At 55.9% G+C, this 15,661-nt stretch overlaps 2 protein-coding genes across 94 annotated transcripts in view; one reads left to right on the forward strand and one right to left on the reverse strand.

The window, feature by feature from the left end:
* The window catches only part of TRAP1 (TNF receptor associated protein 1), a 52,499-nt gene extending 38,573 nt beyond the window's left edge, over window positions 1-13,926 (forward strand). For 23 of the 44 annotated variants that reach the window (XM_081554961.1, XM_081554926.1, XM_081554952.1 and 20 more), the window contains 13 exons: window positions 111-271; window positions 1,107-1,216; window positions 1,607-1,680; window positions 2,330-2,485; window positions 3,212-3,332; window positions 3,745-3,814; window positions 6,859-7,006; window positions 8,449-8,634; window positions 8,978-9,116; window positions 9,387-9,469; window positions 10,693-10,838; window positions 13,485-13,557; window positions 13,728-13,926. In XM_081554961.1, coding sequence (XP_081411087.1) covers window positions 111-271; window positions 1,107-1,216; window positions 1,607-1,680; window positions 2,330-2,485; window positions 3,212-3,332; window positions 3,745-3,814; window positions 6,859-7,006; window positions 8,449-8,634; window positions 8,978-9,116; window positions 9,387-9,469; window positions 10,693-10,838; window positions 13,485-13,557; window positions 13,728-13,829 — 1,569 coding nt within the window. In that variant the 3' untranslated portion in view covers window positions 13,830-13,926. Of the gene's footprint in view, window positions 1-110; window positions 272-1,106; window positions 1,217-1,606; window positions 1,681-2,329; window positions 2,486-3,211; window positions 3,333-3,744; window positions 3,815-6,858; window positions 7,007-8,448; window positions 8,635-8,977; window positions 9,150-9,350; window positions 9,470-10,692; window positions 10,839-13,484; window positions 13,558-13,727 lie in introns of all 44 variants that reach the window. The other 21 variants (XM_081554924.1, XM_081554944.1, XM_081554921.1 and 18 more) reach the window with 2 other exon arrangements.
* Window positions 11,850-15,661, reverse strand: part of DNASE1 (deoxyribonuclease 1) — a 38,405-nt gene continuing 34,593 nt past the window's right edge. For 43 of the 50 annotated variants that reach the window (XM_081555002.1, XM_081554992.1, XM_081555006.1 and 40 more), the window contains 5 exons: window positions 15,293-15,408; window positions 15,032-15,144; window positions 14,797-14,951; window positions 14,371-14,467; window positions 13,870-14,237 (listed from right to left, as the gene is read on the reverse strand). In XM_081555002.1, the coding sequence (XP_081411128.1) occupies window positions 14,190-14,237; window positions 14,371-14,467; window positions 14,797-14,951; window positions 15,032-15,144; window positions 15,293-15,408 (529 nt within the window). In that variant the 3' untranslated portion in view covers window positions 13,870-14,189. Of the gene's footprint in view, window positions 13,616-13,869; window positions 14,238-14,370; window positions 14,468-14,796; window positions 14,952-15,031; window positions 15,145-15,292; window positions 15,409-15,661 lie in introns of those variants that run through there. The other 7 variants (XR_014072704.1, XR_014072702.1, XR_014072705.1 and 4 more) reach the window with 2 other exon arrangements.

Raw genomic sequence — 15,661 nt, forward strand, 5'->3', positions numbered from 1 at the left:
TGGACTGGCTGGAGTGGGTACTTTGCCCACAGCTAGAGACTGGCTGACCCCAGGTTCAAAGCCCATCCATCCCTGTCTGACATGCCCCTCTGACCGGCCTTGCCCTGCAGGCCTTTCTGGACACGCTGCAGAGCCAGTCGGAGGCTGGTAGCAAGATCATCGGCCAGTTCGGTGTGGGCTTCTACTCGGCCTTCATGGTGGCTGACAGAGTCGAGGTCTATTCTCGCTCAGTGGACGCAGGCAGCCCTGGGTACCGGTGGCTTTCAGATGGGTGAGTGAGTGAGCGGGTCCCACGTCACCCAGAGTGTCCCCCAGGCCCTGGGGCCACCAAGGTGAGTGTCACCTGCCACGCAGAGTGGGACTCTGAGGCCTGGTCTGGAAGCACCAGCAGCTTCTTGGGCTTTTATGGGAGGCCTGAGCCCCGCACTCAGGGTCTTGACCCCTTTTGCTGCTGGGTCCCACTCTGCTCCAGGGCGGGTGCCTCTTCTGAGGGCTTGTCCTTGATTCCTCGAGGGTCAGGGTCTGGCCCCCGGCCACCCCAGCTCCTGCTGGCCCACCACGCTCTGGGCTTGCCTCACGGGTGCATGTCCAGGAGCATCTCAACTTTTCACGGAGGCTGGCACCTGCCATGGCCGAGGTCAAGTGTGTGTCTCTTGAACAGCCAGACTTCATTTCTGAACCTGCATCCCTCCCTGCCAGGGGGCAGCCCATATCCCTCCTCAGAACAGAGAGTTCTGTTTTGTTCCATGAAAGTGGGGCTGAGTCACCTGGGCTGAGAGATGACAAGGTGCCCCCTCCACTCCAGCCCGCACGCGCCTCTGCTTTCCAGAGGCCACACCTGGCACGGGCTCCAGATCTTGGAGGTTTCACAGGAGGGGGTCTCCCGGGGTCTAGCCCTCGCCGGCCACCACAGGGAACATGAGGTCCAGAGGTTGTGCTCACGACCAGGGGCCCCGCACCCCAACCCCAGCACCACTGTCCCCAGGGGAAGGGGTCACAGCTGGGTTCAGAAGCGCGAGGCTCTGGCTCCCTTTCTGTTCGAGTCCTGGGGCCACACGGGCCTTGTCCGCGCTGACAGATGGACTCGCTTCCCCTCTCCCTCTTAGCTCTGGGGTGTTTGAAGTTGCCGAAGCTTCGGGAGTTAGAACTGGGACGAAAATCATCATCCACCTCAAGGCTGACAGCAGAGAGTTCGCCAGCGAGGCCCGGGTTCGAGGTGAGCGTGAGCCTGAGCCTGGGCCTCCGGGACAAGCCTGGTGGGGGCTCAGGGTCGCATCTTCATCCCACTGCTGTGTGCTGTCGCTGGCCACCCACCCGGCCTGAGTCCAGGCTCCGGACAACCAGAGCCGGCGCAGTGCAGGGTACTCCCTGCTGTCTGGGTCTCACTGAAGCTACTGAATGTGCCCAGCGCCTTCCAGGGGTCACCTTACCCCATGAAACCCTGATTAGGCTGCCAAGAAGGGGTGCGTGTCTCACAATGGCCTGGGCCCCCAGGCCCAGTTCTGGAGCAAGTTCTGCTCCCCGTGGGGCGGGGCAGGGGCAAGGCCTCCCCGAGCTTCCGTGTCCGGAAGCTTCCAGAGCTCACTGTTGTTTCTGCGTCTTCCAGACGTGGTGACAAAGTACAGCAACTTCGTCAGCTTCCCTTTGTACCTGAACGGAAGGCGCATGAACACCCTGCAGGTGAGGCCTGCTGCCTGCCGGCTCAGGCGGCCGTGGAGCTGAGCCAGGCACATGGGCCTGGGGGTGGCTGTCCGAGCCCCAGGGTGGGATGTTCTGGGCGGACAGGGCAGCGAGACCTGTGGGTGCAGGTCCATGTGCACCAGCAGTCACCTTTACTGCGCACCCCCGCACTCCTGGCTATGTTCAGTCACTCTGCCCTCACCACCGTCAGTTCTAGAACAGGTCACCCTGGCCCCCTAAGAAAGAGACCCCCACCCGTCAGCAGCCCCTTCCCTGAGCCCCTAGTAACCACAGTCTGCTTCCTGGTTGCCTATTCTGGACGTTTCATAGAAATGGAGTCAGACATTACGTGGCCTTCTGTGTCTGGCTTCTTCCCGTGTTTTCAGGGCTCGAGCTGGGGGGAGCGCCTTGGCGCTCTGTCCCTTTCTGTCGATCGCCTTCCCTGAGCCTCTCACCTCCTGGTGGTTGGTGTTGGTCGTGTGCAGCCTCATCCAGGTTTTGCCTCCTGCTCGCTCTTCCTGACACTGTGCTGGGGACAGGGAGCCGTGTGTGTGTCCATGTGTCTGTCCAGCACTGGGCACCGTGAGCTCCACCCACACGTTGTTGGGAATGTGTGTCTGAAACAACGTCCCTGTTCGTCCATTTCCAGGCGATCTGGATGATGGACCCCAAGGACGTGGGTGAGGGGCAGCACGAGGACTTCTACCGCTACGTCGCGCAGGCCCACGACAGGCCGCGCTACACCCTGCACTACAGGACGGATGCGCCGCTCAGCATCCGCAGCATCTTCTACGTGCCGGATGCGGTGCGCGCCCCCACCCGCCCCGGCCCAGCGCTTGCTTCGAAGCCAGCCTTCCTGGCTTTGACTGCCTGGAGCCCGTTTCTCTCTGAGCGTGCACGGGCGTCCCCGGAACCTGTCAGGAAAGCAGAGCTCTGGGCCCCACCGGGACGCCCCAGTTAGCCCCGCCTTAAGCAGGTCCCCGCAGGGCTGTGTGCAGACTGTAGACCTGGTCGGGAGCAGGCTCAGCAGCCGGTGACCTTCTGGCCTTCGCAGGCCCCGCGCCACCACACACTCCGCTGCCATGTTCTGTGTGAGGGCTCATGGGCCACACAGACAGGTGTGTGGGGCTGGGTTCTAGAAGCTGCAGACACAGGAACTAGAATTTCTCTTATTTTTCTCATCATAAAGTGCTCTTTTTTATCTTTTTCCTACCATTTAAAGATGGAAGAACTGTTCTAAGCTGCACCAACAGTTGATTTGGCCTGTGGGCTCTAGTTTGCCGACCCCTGGCCCCAGCAGGTTTGGCTCTGTTCAGAGGGTCAGACCGGTCATCGTGTTTATGGGGAGGGGGGCAGCTGCCCAGAGAGGCCCCACCTGGCCCAGAGCCTTGGTGTCGGGGCCAGCCTCTCCAGGCACCACACGTACGCCCCAAATCTCCCGGCCCAGGCAGCCTCAGGAAGGGCGCCTGACCATGGAGCTCTGCCTCCACAGGGCCTGCTCCTCCTGACACTGCCCTTTCTTTGCCTCCAGAAACCATCCGTGTTTGACGTGAGCCGGGAGCTGGGCTCCAGCGTGTCGCTGTACAGCCGCAAGGTCCTCATCCAGACCAAGGCCACCAACATCCTGCCCACGTGGCTGCGCTTCGTCCAGGGTTCGTATCTATGCCCAGCATGTGGCTGAGGCCCCGTAGCCCTGGGAGCAGCTCCTCTTGGGAAGATTCACCTGTGTTGAGCTCGGGGTGGGGTTGGTGGGGGGAGCCACATCCTCACAGCCCGGGGCCTCCTCTCAAGCTCCCTGCCTCCAGACACCGGGTTCGGTTGATTGATTCATGACAGTTTTATGATTTTGAGCAAAAAATCTAGGAGGTGGTTTTCAGAGGGACCAACGGATGCTTAAATTGTAGAACTGTCCTGGCAAAGGCTGGCTGGCCTTGCCTGCTTTTCTTCCAACCCCATGACCCAGGTCATGACCTGAACACTGTGTGGGTGAATTCTGGGACGAGGGGTTGGGCAGGGAGGCCCCTGAGCGTCGTCTGCTCTTACCCACACGTGGCCATGTCTCAGGTGTGGTGGACAGTGAGGACATCCCCCTGAACCTCAGTCGGGAGCTGCTGCAGGAGAGTGCGCTCATCAGGTGAGTCACCAGACGCAGCGCCGCCTTGCAGGCCTGCCTTTGCCACCAAAGGTGGGCTTGAAGCTGCCGAGCCTGGAGCGCAGGTGCCCGCGGAGCTGTGGCAGGGGCACGTGCAGGTCACCTGTGCTCTGCCTCGTGGTTCCCTTCGGTTTTCATGAGGGGTTTGGGGACTGATGTGCAGAAGTGCTGCCGCTGCCACGTGCCCCTTCTTTGGCTGAGCCCCAGCCCCAGGGTGGCCGTGGCAGGGAGGTTCCAGAGGCTGTCCTGGATGGATGAGGTGGAGGACAGCCCCAGAGCCAGGACGTCTGACCTCAGTCCAGAAGGTCACTAATGGTGGAAAGGAAGCAAGGGCTGGGCCTGGGACCCGCCTGGAATCCACGTGGGCAGGGGTGGCCATACTTCTCGTCTCCTGTCCTGATCGCGGCCGCGGCTTTGGTCTGCTGAGCGTTTATCCTCCCCCAGACTGTCCCAAGCCCCTCCTTTGCAGCCCTTGTCTCCTCAGGGGTGGGACCCATTAGGTCTCCATGTCACAGTTGTGGAATCCGAGTCACAGGGAGGTCACCACCACCAGGGAGTGAGCCTGGATTTGAACCCACATCTTCTGACGGCAGCCACATGCTCTGCCCCTCACAGCCGGAGCTGGGCTGACCCAGACGCTGGCAGGACCCGAGGCTGCAGGCGCGGGTGTGTCCAGCAGTTCGGTCACTGCTTGTGGTTTTCCAGGGCTGGGTTGTCATCTTTACCAGCAGAGTCAGCCTTAAGTGAAATTTTTCACAAGAAGCGTGACACAGAATCCCTTTTCCCTAAGCCCTGGGAGAGTCAGTTGTCCGCCGCGTGCCCACTGTCCCTGTGTCTCGGGTGCGCGTCTAGAGGACACGCTCCAGTCGGGGCGGCAGGGCGCACCTGCCATGTCTCCACTTACTATCCACGCTGCATGCCCGATGTGTCCTCTGCAGCAAGAGGGTCCCGTCCAGGGTCACGCACACCTTTAGCTGTGGCGTTTCTCTGGCCAGGAGGCTGGCTGAGTTCCAGTCATTCCCTGGCTCTGGAGACCTGTGTGCATCTGAGGTCCCAGTGGTCTCCCGGTGGCCCCGGCGCTGGTCTTGAGGCCCCGCGTGCTCGGGTGTGGCAGGAGCACCGTGTGCGTCCTGTCAGGCGGGCTGAGACGGGAGCTTTCCCCTCACTGGCACTGACACTTGACTAAGGGGGTGTCTGCCAGCCTTCGCAGGTGAAATTACTCTTTTTTCCTCTGTAATTAGCAATGATATATGTATGAGTGGTATTTTGTAGCTGTGTTCATTTCTTATACATACACTTTGCTTAATATTTTTACAACTTACTTGCATGATTTGATTTCTTTTTACTCAGGAGTTATGATCTGCTACTGTCATTGTTTATTTTGATGCCTGAACTGTCCCAGGTTTAGCAGGAACTCACTCAGGCTGACTCCTTTGCCCTGTCCCCATCATGCTTTGAGCACTTCTGTGTCTCTTAAATTCCTCCAGTTACCAACCAGCGCCGCCGGTGGTCTTCCACCTTCACATCTGCTCCCGATGGTGTGGAATCTGCCTGATTATCCCCAGGGTGTTACCTCTCTGGTCCTCTCCCTGAAACAAGCCTGCCCCCCACAGCTCCCCAGCTCCCTCACCAGCTCAGGCACTGGTGCCACACCGTGGGCTACCCGCTGTCCGCAGCCTGCACCCTCTTCTGAGGTCCTTGGGCCCTGATACGACATTCCATGCCAGGCTTCCCCAACCCTTGCCCTACAACGGACACTTCGTCCCATCCAAGCTGCTGTGGCTCCCCCACCACAGACACAGGCGCTGCCCTGTCCTGTTCTGCCCTGTGGCTGATGGACCGAGTTATTCAGGATGGGAGTAAAAGAGGAAAAGCTGAAGTGAACGTTAAATGTTCTTGTTTCCCTACCCTGAAAAACAGATGGTAATTTTACCTTTTTAAAGGAAAGACAGAATATTTTTTAAACACTTGTTCTTTTCCGGGTCTTGGTTGTGGCGCACAGGATCTTCTGTTGCAGCACGTGGGCTCCGTACTTGTGGCTCAGGCTCAGCTGCTCCGTGCCATGTGGGGGCCAAGTTCCCTGACCAGGGACCAAGCCTGTGTCCCTGCATTGCAGGGTGGATCCCCAACCACTGCACCACCAGGGAAGTCCCAAGGCAGAATATTAAGGAAATAAAAACACCCCCTAACCCCACTAAAAAAGTTCAAAATTTTATGCCATTATGTAATGTTCTGGTAAATACCCTAATGCAAAAAATACCAACTTTGTAAAACTGTAGTGCACGTAGAGTACATCCTGGATGATGTAAGCGAAAGTGTTAGTGCTCAGTCATGTCTGACTCTTTGCGACCCCATGGGCTGCAGCCCGCCAGGCTCCTCAGTCCATGCAAGGCAAGAATACTGGAGTGGGTAGCTGTTCCCTTCTCCAGGGGATCTTCCCAACCCAGGGATCAAACCCAGGTCTTTTGCACTGCAGGCAGATTCTTTACCATCTGAGCCACCAGGGAAGCCTCTATCCAGTATAAACCAAAATTAAAGTATACAAGCATGGATCATAATTATGAAAAATATAATGTACTACAAGTAGTTTTTGCATACTTAGTATATATGTGTACTCTATAGTTTATCCATACTGGGATTTTTCTGGGGTTTTTTTCAACTCAGGCACTTTTTCATGTCATTAAGAATCATGTTAGAGGGTGTAAGTTTTAATGGCATGTAGTTTTACATCATTCATTTCAACCTGTTCTCTCCTGTTGAACACTGAAGCTTGTTCATAATTGAGTTTTATGTTCTATGGTGAAAATCCAGGTCCATAAATCTTTACCAGCTGAGCCACAAGGGAAGCTCTAGGGGTTCCTGCCTCTAGGGGGTGCCTGTCTCCTTAACTGGAGTTGACCACAGGTCACCCTTCCTTTCTGGGATGTCGTCTTCACTCCTCTGATTATGAGGTGGCTAATGTCCTTCTGTTTGATGGTATTCTGTGAAAGTTGCTTTCTTGTAATAAATGCTTTTCTGTTCTGTAGAAAACTCCAGGGCGTTCTGCAGCAGAGGCTGATAAAATTCTTCATTGACCAGAGTAAAAAAGATGCTGAGAAATATGCCAAGTTTTTTGAAGATTACGGCTTATTCATGAGGGAGGGAATTGTGACCACAGCTGAGCAGGAGGTCAAGGTAGGGTCTGGGTCTCAGGCCTTCCTCTGGGTGGCCTCGGACCATGGAGGAAACTGCTGAAGAGCAGACACCTGAGTTTCCTGGGACGTGAGTATGGCCAGCCACGTTCCCAGGGGTCAGGCCTCTGGACCCCGCAGGTGGTCCCGGCAGGCCTGGCTCCTCCAGGGCCCTTGCCTATGGCCAGAGGGGTGTAGGTGTGCACCGCCTCCTCCCACAAGGGCCCGGGGGACTGGAGGTCACAGAAGCAGGGACAGGCGAGGTGCCTGGTTCATGGGTGGGAAGGGCGGCTCATCATGTGATGGGCAGAAATCCTTCAACACGGGCCAGTGGTCAGTTAACTGCATAATTACTTAAAAACAGTAAGACTGTTCCATAAACACTTGGGGGCCACTTTGAAGTTGTAATACAAAGGAAGGAGGGTGACTGACCGCCTGGGGTCTCGGGTGGTTCTGCAGGCCGGGGAGGGTGGCAGCGCCCAGGCTGCCAACCTGCGCACCCCCCGCACCCCCCACACCCCCACCAGCCCTTCTCACCCGGGTTGTCCAACAGCTCAGGCATTGCCTGCTTGGGTTCCACGTGTGCCCTCTGTGTCCATAGGAGCGGCACCTAGGTGGGGCCAGAGGCTTGTCTAAGCACTTTATTGGTGTCTCGTGTTTGTTAGGATCTGTAATGAGCACCAGAGCATGAACTGAGTCTCTGCACCTACAACCCAGCTTGCCGGGTGGGCTCCCAGATCCCTGTGCACTCCCCTTGCGTCCCTACCACATCACCCTCGTCTGGACTGTGCCCTTTGGGCACTGTGGTTTGTCAGATGAGGCGGTGGTGTAGACGTGGCAGAGGTTATTGTCAGGTCATGACCAGGCCCTAGCCTGTTGCTGCTCCTCCGTCCTCATTGATGACTCCACGCACGGTCACATACACGTCTCAGCCAAGCAGAGACAGACACACCCCTCCTTCCAGGGTCTGTTCTCCAAGTCACACGCCCACTTTGGTTCGCACACCCTGGCTGTGAGGAGGGCTGGGGAGTGTGGACTGCACACCCATGTGCCCTGCTCCGCGAGAGGGTCTGTGATCGGGACAGAGGGAGGCTGCTGGGTCTAAGAGTAGCTCTGTCACGGACAGGGCCTGGCCACTCCTGCGACCGTGCATGCGGCTCACCCGGAAAGGCCTGCCCAGCGAGGCCCTGGGCCAGCTGGAATGGCAGGTGGGGCCCAGGGGCCTGCACTGGAGTCCCCAGGTCCCCCAGACCCCGAGTCAGCCCAGTGTGCCACCCCCAGGCCAGGCTCCTGCAGCAACTGCCTTGGCTGCAGACACAGTGGGTCACCAGGCCAGCCAGAGCCGTTCCTCCCTTACTGGAGGCCCCTGAGGTCTGTGCCCCTCGGTCGGGAGGCTTCCAGAGCCAGGACCCGGAACTCCAGTGACCCGGCCTCTGCCGTCTGCAGGAGGACATCGCAAAGCTGCTGCGGTACGAGTCGTCAGCACTGCCTGCCGGGCAGCTGACCAGCCTCCCGGACTACGCCAGCCGCATGCAGGCCGGCACTCGCAACATCTACTACCTGTGCGCCCCCAACCGGCACCTGGCGGAACACTCGCCCTACTACGAGGCCATGAAGCGGAAAAACACAGAGGTGGGTGAGCCAGGCCCCTGCGCCTGTTCTCCCCTTTGGCCAGGTCAGAGGCCGAGGGGCCTGAGTCCAGAAGGAGGGGCGTGATCACTGGGAACTGATGGATTGTGCTGGGGGCCGGGAGAGCCGCACAGCGAGCCATCCATGGGCACAGGGGCGGGCCCAGGCCACCTTCTGATCCCCTCTCTAGGAAGTGACACGAGGGTGTCTCTATGTCTCTATCCTCTGTGTTCCTGCTCGCTGAGGGCTGTCTCTAAACCACTTGCTTCATCCAGGAGGCCCAGGAGCCCCGCTTCATCCCGGGCGGAGGCTTGCCCTCCTGATGACGCCATCTCGGCCCGCACAGGTTCTCTTCTGCTATGAGCAGTTTGACGAGCTGACCTTGCTCCACCTGCGTGAGTTTGACAAGAAGAAGCTGATCTCTGTGGAAACGGACATTGTTGTCGACCACTACAAGGAGGAGAAGTTTGAGGATGGCGCCCCAGGTCAGCTCGCGTCCCTTCTCTCCGGGCTCAGATGTGGCTGGTGGCCTGGGGCTGGGTGAGGCCGAGCCGGCCCAGGGAGCTGGCACTGCTGGCCTCACGGCCTCTTCCATCCTGCAGTTGTGGGTGTGTGTGGGGTTTTCTTTTCAACGATGCAGAGCGTTTTGGTAGCTTCTCTGGTTGTGCCGATCAGTGGCTGGCAGAGTGGAGGGAGCCCACGGGGAGTGGGTTATGCAGACAGCCCGCGCTCACCCTTGTGCTTGCCTGTAGCAGCAGACTGCCTGTCAGAGAAGGAGACAGAGGACCTGATGGCCTGGATGAGAAACGCGCTGGGGCCCCGCATCACCGACGTGAAGGTGAGGCTCTCCAAGACAGGCCACAAGCCAGCCGCCGTGACCCTCTGTGACCACACAGCTGGCCAGCCTGCCGTCTCTGGGTTGCTGGCCTGGTGGGTGCTCTCCCAGCAGTAGTTGGAGCCATGGTGTGAGGTGGAGACCAGGCCTGTCACTGCCACCCCTGCACTTGTGTGCCCTCTGTTGCGTGTGGTCACATGTGCCCAGGGGTGCTGCTGATGCGAGACGAGCAAGCTCGGCTTTGCCTCCACTTTGTAGAGCAAATGGAACCAGGAGTGGAAGGTGGGCAGTTGAGGCCCTGGTGGGCAGAGAAGAGGGCTCCCCAGTTGGTCTGCCTGGTCCAGGCCTAAAGGCACTACAGTGGCTGAGGATACAAGAGCATACCATCCTGCTTGGGTTCTTAGTGGGGGTCTGGGTGGGCTTTAATGAGCTAGGAACCCACCAATCCAGCTCAGAGCTGCAAGAGAAACAGTCACCAGAGAACAGGTGTCACTGGCTGAGGGACATGTTCAGGCGTGGCTGTGAGGGAGGGGCAGGTATCCGAATGGCCGAGAGCGAGGGCACACCCAGGGGCCTGTGGGAGGTGGCAGTGGGTCTCTGGGCCGCGTGGGCCGCCAGGCAGGGAGCAAGGCTTCTTTACCTAGCACACGTATCGTGTCCATGCTTTATAACAGCGGCTCACTTAAGGTGGCCTGGGAGGGAGGCAGAATTCTTGTCTGTTTCCTATGAAGGAACAGGCACAATGCTTCCCCAGGTCAGCAGGCTGTGGGCCCAGCAGGCCCGGAAGTCTCTGGTGTAAGTCAGGGGGCCTGTAGCCTGCAGGTCTGTGGGGGAAAAGGTGTATTTGATGAAATAAAGGCCAGAGGGAGCCACAGGGAGGGGCTGGTGAGAGCACTGTCTCTTGGACGGACAGGATTAAGAGAGAAAGGCGGGGCCTGGAGACACAGGGTCACTGTAGGACTTGGCAGTGGCCCCTGTGAAGTAGAGAGATGCAGGTAACACCAGGCAGGATGGACCCTGGACGCTAATAGATACAGGAGAATTTGGCGGCCTTGAGGTATAGATGAGGAGAGTTCCCAAGCAGCGTGCAGTCAAGCCTCCTCTCCTTAGGGAGTGATGGAGAGACAGGGAGGAAGGCGCACTGCTGTCCTGTCTTGTTGCCTGGGGAAGCCTCATATCTGTCAAGACCCTGCCAGGGCTCCCCTCACCTCTGGCTGTGCCTGCAGGTGACTCTCCGGCTGGACACCCACCCTGCTATGATCACGGTGCTGGAGATGGGGGCCGCCCGGCACTTCCTGCGCATGCGCCAGCTGGCCAAGACCCAGGAGGAGCGCGCACAGCTGCTGCAGCCCACGTTAGAGATCAACCCCAGGTGAGGCCGCTGGGGCCTGGGTCCCTCGATGCCCATGGGGCACGCGTGCTCGTTTCTGACCCCTAGGTATTTGAGTTGTATGAGTCCGTGTTCTTTCACTTATAACACATAGAGAAGTACATGAAGCTAATGGACAGTTTGGTTAATATTTATAAATACTCATGTTTAAGAAAATTGGACCTTGCCTGCGCCCAGAAGCTCCTGTTTTCCTCCCACTTGAATTGTCCGCCCCCCAGGGGGAGCCACAGTCCTGACTTCGGGTACTTGTGCAATGTTACACACAAGCTCAGTTCTCCGTTTCTGAGTGGCGTGTGAAGGGACCCCCGTGCAGCCTCACTTTCTAAAGTCAGCCTGTGAGCCCATCTGGGGTGGGGGGTGACTGTGGTTTGTGTTCACAGCTGAGTCGCATTCCGGGTAGGAGTCTGCTCGGCACAGTAACTGTTCTGACCGACACTGGGGTAGTTTCTGTTCGGAGGCTGTTGGGAGCAGGTTGCTCTGAACGTGCCTGTCCTCCACCTGGGGCACGGGTGAGTCTCCAGGGCACGTGCCCAGACGCGGAAGGGCTGTGTCCTCAGCTGGGCTGGGCCCGGCCCAGGGCTTCCAGAGGGCAAAGTGTCAGAACCCGGTCCTGCGTTGTGAGCCTTAGGCTTGGCTTTCTCTCAACACCGCCTTTGTATATTTCATCAGCTGCAAGTATCTTCACTTACTTTTCACTTATCTGAAGGTATCTTCTGAAGAGAAATTCTTTATGTAATTTTAATGTAATAAAATGTATGCATGTCTGATGCTTTCTGGGGTCTTAGGAAATCTCTATTTCAGACATGTTTCTTCCCCTATATGCCTTTTGTGTTCATGGAGCCTGTCTGGGATCCATGTGGGGGGTGGGCAGGGATACACTTCAGCTTCATGGAAACACCTGTTGCCTGGACTGTTAACTGTTTAATCTCTCCACTCCTGCTGATCTGTGCTGCCTGCTCAGATGAGTATTTTTTTCTCTAGCAGTCTTGTCCATTTTTTATAGTTACTTGATGTCTTTTTTATTTGGTATTTTGAAATTTCATTTTCTAACTGTTGCTGTTGTATATGGAGGCATTTTTTGTTTTGGAAACTAACTTTGTATGCAGCAGTAATTTTTTAAATGAAGTACCTAAGTTACCAAAAATGTTAGAAAAAGTCCATAGTTTCCCACCACCACAGTCACTGTACCCTATTTGGTATATTTCTTTTGGACTTTAAGCTATGGGCCCGTTGTTTTTTAGTATGTGTCTAATTTTTTAATTTACCACCCTAGCGTAGTTTTCCTCCTTGTTTTTTAAGCGTTAATTTCTTTAAAACTATTCAGGAGCAAGGAAAGGTGCCTTTTCCAGCTTCTGAGCCAAATTATTAGCCACACAATTACTAAGTGGAAGATCAGAATTGGCTCATGGCTGGCCATGCAAAGTGTCAAGGGCCTTTCCACAGCCACCCCAGTTGGCAGGTAGGCATAAGCAATACAGGCCTGTGTAATGGGTGCGTGGCTCCCAGCAGTGAGTCCAGCAGAGATGGGCACTGACTGGACACCCATTGGCTTTAACTAGTTCTGGCACAGATGTAGTTTTATAAGATAGCTGTGCAGAGGGCTCATTTCCTATTGCCAGAAGACTTTAATTCATTTGCTCTAAAATTTGTTTATACGTTCCTTGAGTCTTTAGCATTCTCATATGGAGTTCATGGTGGGACACCTCCAGTGTGGGGTCCTCACCTTGTAGATGTTTGCTGCTGGGAACAGCACTGGGAGGGAGGGAATTGCAGCATCTCAGACGGGGCGCCACAGACACTGCTGCTGTCCTCGGTACCTTCCCCGAATGCCTTCAGTTTTATCAAACACCTTCATTTCTGCCATTCAGAAATGAAAATTATACCTTATAATTTTGATGTTTCCTATTGTATTTTTTCCTCTGCAGAAAAAATTTCAATTTTTATGTAGTCAAGAGTCTTTTCTTTCTGACTTCTATGTATTTAGTCTGAAAAGGCTTTCTTTCCCCTTTGAAAATTATAAAACACTTCTTCCCTGTTTTCTAGTATTATACTTTGCTTTTAGTTTTTACATTTAATCCTTGATCTCTCTGGAAATTATTTTGGTTCTTGGTTCAAGGAATCACATAGGAAGAAACTTGCTTCCTGGGTGCTGCCCAGTTATTCTGTCTTATCAGGTACTAATAAAATTGCTTTGAATTTGACCATTTATACACTGTCCACTTTGCAATTACCATTTCATTTTCCAGAACTAAACTACTTAATTATTGGTGCTTTATGTTTTAACTGGGACTTCCTCCTTCAATTTTTTCTGATCTTCCATGTTTGTTTATGAATTTGGTAGATTTTTTTAAGGAATAGGAAGATAATTTAAGGAAAGTGTCACTTCTGTCTGTGGTCCACTTTTCCAAGAATATGTCTATCCAAGAATATGTCTTTTTGTATGTTAAATTCGACTTTCTTTACCTCAAGAGTATATAATTTATATATTAATATCACACCTTTTGCCAGGTTTTCTGGGTATAATCTATAATCAGTTTTTCTTTCTGTTGTTGTCGTGCGTTCTAATAACCCGCATTTCAGAAAAGTCTCTCCCCAGCTCTGAGCTGATGTGTGGTTTCCGTGTTGCAGGCACATTCTGATCAAGAAGCTCAGTCAGCTGAGAGACAGCGAGCCGGACCTAGCCCAGCTGCTGGTGGATCAGGTGAGGCTGCTGGAGTGGGCGAAGAGCAGGCTGAGGCTTTGAGGTTTCCTCTAAAACCCTGTTTGAAACAGAACAACTCTCTTAACTTCTTCTCTTTGTATTTGAGGACCCTGGGTTGGACCCAGGCCTTGCTCCCCCTCCCACTGACAAGGTGCTGCCCTGCCTCTCAGATCTACGAGAACGCCATGATCACAGCGGGACTCGTCGATGACCCTCGGCCCATGGTTGGACGCCTGAACCACCTGCTCGTCAAGGCCCTGGAGCGACACTGATGGCTGTGGACGAGGGGACAGACACACAAGAACGACGGGATGCCGCAAGTGACAACAGCCCCTTTTGAGCTTTATTTAAATTAAAAGGCATTTCTTAGTTTTAGACTTTCTTTCCAGACTGAGAAGGTGGGGTGCTCTGGTGACACAACCTCCACACTTACAATGGAAGTGGGCCAGGTGAGGAAAAGCCTACCTTCCATCCCTCTCCTCAAATTCCAGCTGCTGCAGGGTTGTAGGGGGTACACTGGGGAGGGAAGGCACTGGGTTACTTAAGCTCCACCCTCTGCTCTTAACTGTGATGAGTCAGTTGTCGTCTTCAGCTCCTGGTGTGGGGCAGAGGTCGTGGATCCCAGAATGGACTTATGTCAGCGTCACCTCCACCGGGTAATGGTCACTGATGGCCAGGGCCTGTGGGGAGATGCAGTGAGCACAGGGACCCGCTGTCGACGCTTGTGCGCCTGAGGTGTGTCAGGACTGGCCCAGGGCCACTGGTTTTCTCCAAGTCAACAAAAAAAGCAGTGTGTCCAGGACAGACACTTACCATCTCGTTGCTCAGTCCATATGCAGCTTGGAAGTCAAAGGGACCGGCCGAGCCAGGAACCACAGAACTCTGGAGCAGAGACCCTGCGACCACAATCCTACAGCAGCAGACACAGGAGAAAGTCCCCTTGAGCCCAGGGTGTGACACTGCACTTACACCTCGGGTCCTGGCCTGTCCCCCCAGCTCCTCTGGGTCTGCTGAATGTCACACAACCCCAACCGCTCTCAAATGCCACCGTGGGGCCCATTGGGCCCCGGCTCAATGTTGCCCCAAACTGCACACCACTGAGCAACCTCCATATCTGCCAGTGTTATGTTCTCTCTAAATGTGCTTCAACCCAAAGCCTTTCCTAAGCCAGGAGGGTGAGCATCTGGTCTTGGGAAGCGCTTCTGAAGCTAGTCACAGAGGCACCCCCCCCCCCTTCACCTGTCATAGGCGCAGTTCGTGGACGTAGCCGTAGTGTCGGCAGTGTCAGGAATCAGCCACTGGAAGGTGGAGCTCGTGCGCAGGCGGATGGATGACCACTGCGAGGAGGTCACGTAGCTGCAGTCAGCGTTGAAATCGCCCATCAACATGACGTCCTGCCAGGAGACAGCCACGGGTTGGCCCAGGGCATGATGGGGGCCCCCAGAGCCCAAGGCGGAGATGAGGGGGGGCTCACGTTCAAGCCCCACTTCTGCTGGACATCCAGGTACACGTCGTAGAGAGAATTAATCTCAGCCACCGCATCCGATGGGGCCGAGTGCAGGGGAACGATGGCAAACTCCTTGACCTCTGTGGAAACAGCAGAACGGGTGTTGGCTGGGGTGGAGGAGACTGGGACACCCCCCAAGGATGGACATCCTAAGTAACTTCAGTGTGAGACCAAAGGGGCCGTGGGGGGCAGCACACAACCAGCGTGTCCGGGGCGGGGCACACTCACCAGTGGAGGGGGATGAGAACTTGACCACAGCTGGCTCCCGGCTGAAGCTGTCGTTTCCGCAGGACTCGCAGCCGTCGTCGTACTGGTAGGTGTCCAGCACGGACACCTTGTTGGGTCTGCAGAAGGCCACGCCAGAGGGTGGTCAGCCTGGGGCCAGGGCGCCCCTTCATCTCACTGAAGTCACTGCCACGTCCAGGGGGGCAGGGGTCCTGGGCTTGAGCACCACACAGACCCACTGGCACAGAGCTCCCACCAAAGCCTCCTGCCTCTGCACGGGCTGTGAGCCTTGAGGTGCACAGCCCAGCTCAGACCCCTGCTCTGAGGGCCCTAGTTCTTGGCCCCAAACCCAAGGGGAGGGGCCCATGAGCT

Source organism: Giraffa tippelskirchi, chromosome 13 (genome assembly GCF_054371585.1).
Source record: "Giraffa tippelskirchi isolate mGirTip1 chromosome 13, T2T-mGirTip1v1.2.pri, whole genome shotgun sequence".
Classification (NCBI taxonomy): domain Eukaryota; kingdom Metazoa; phylum Chordata; class Mammalia; order Artiodactyla; family Giraffidae; genus Giraffa; species Giraffa tippelskirchi.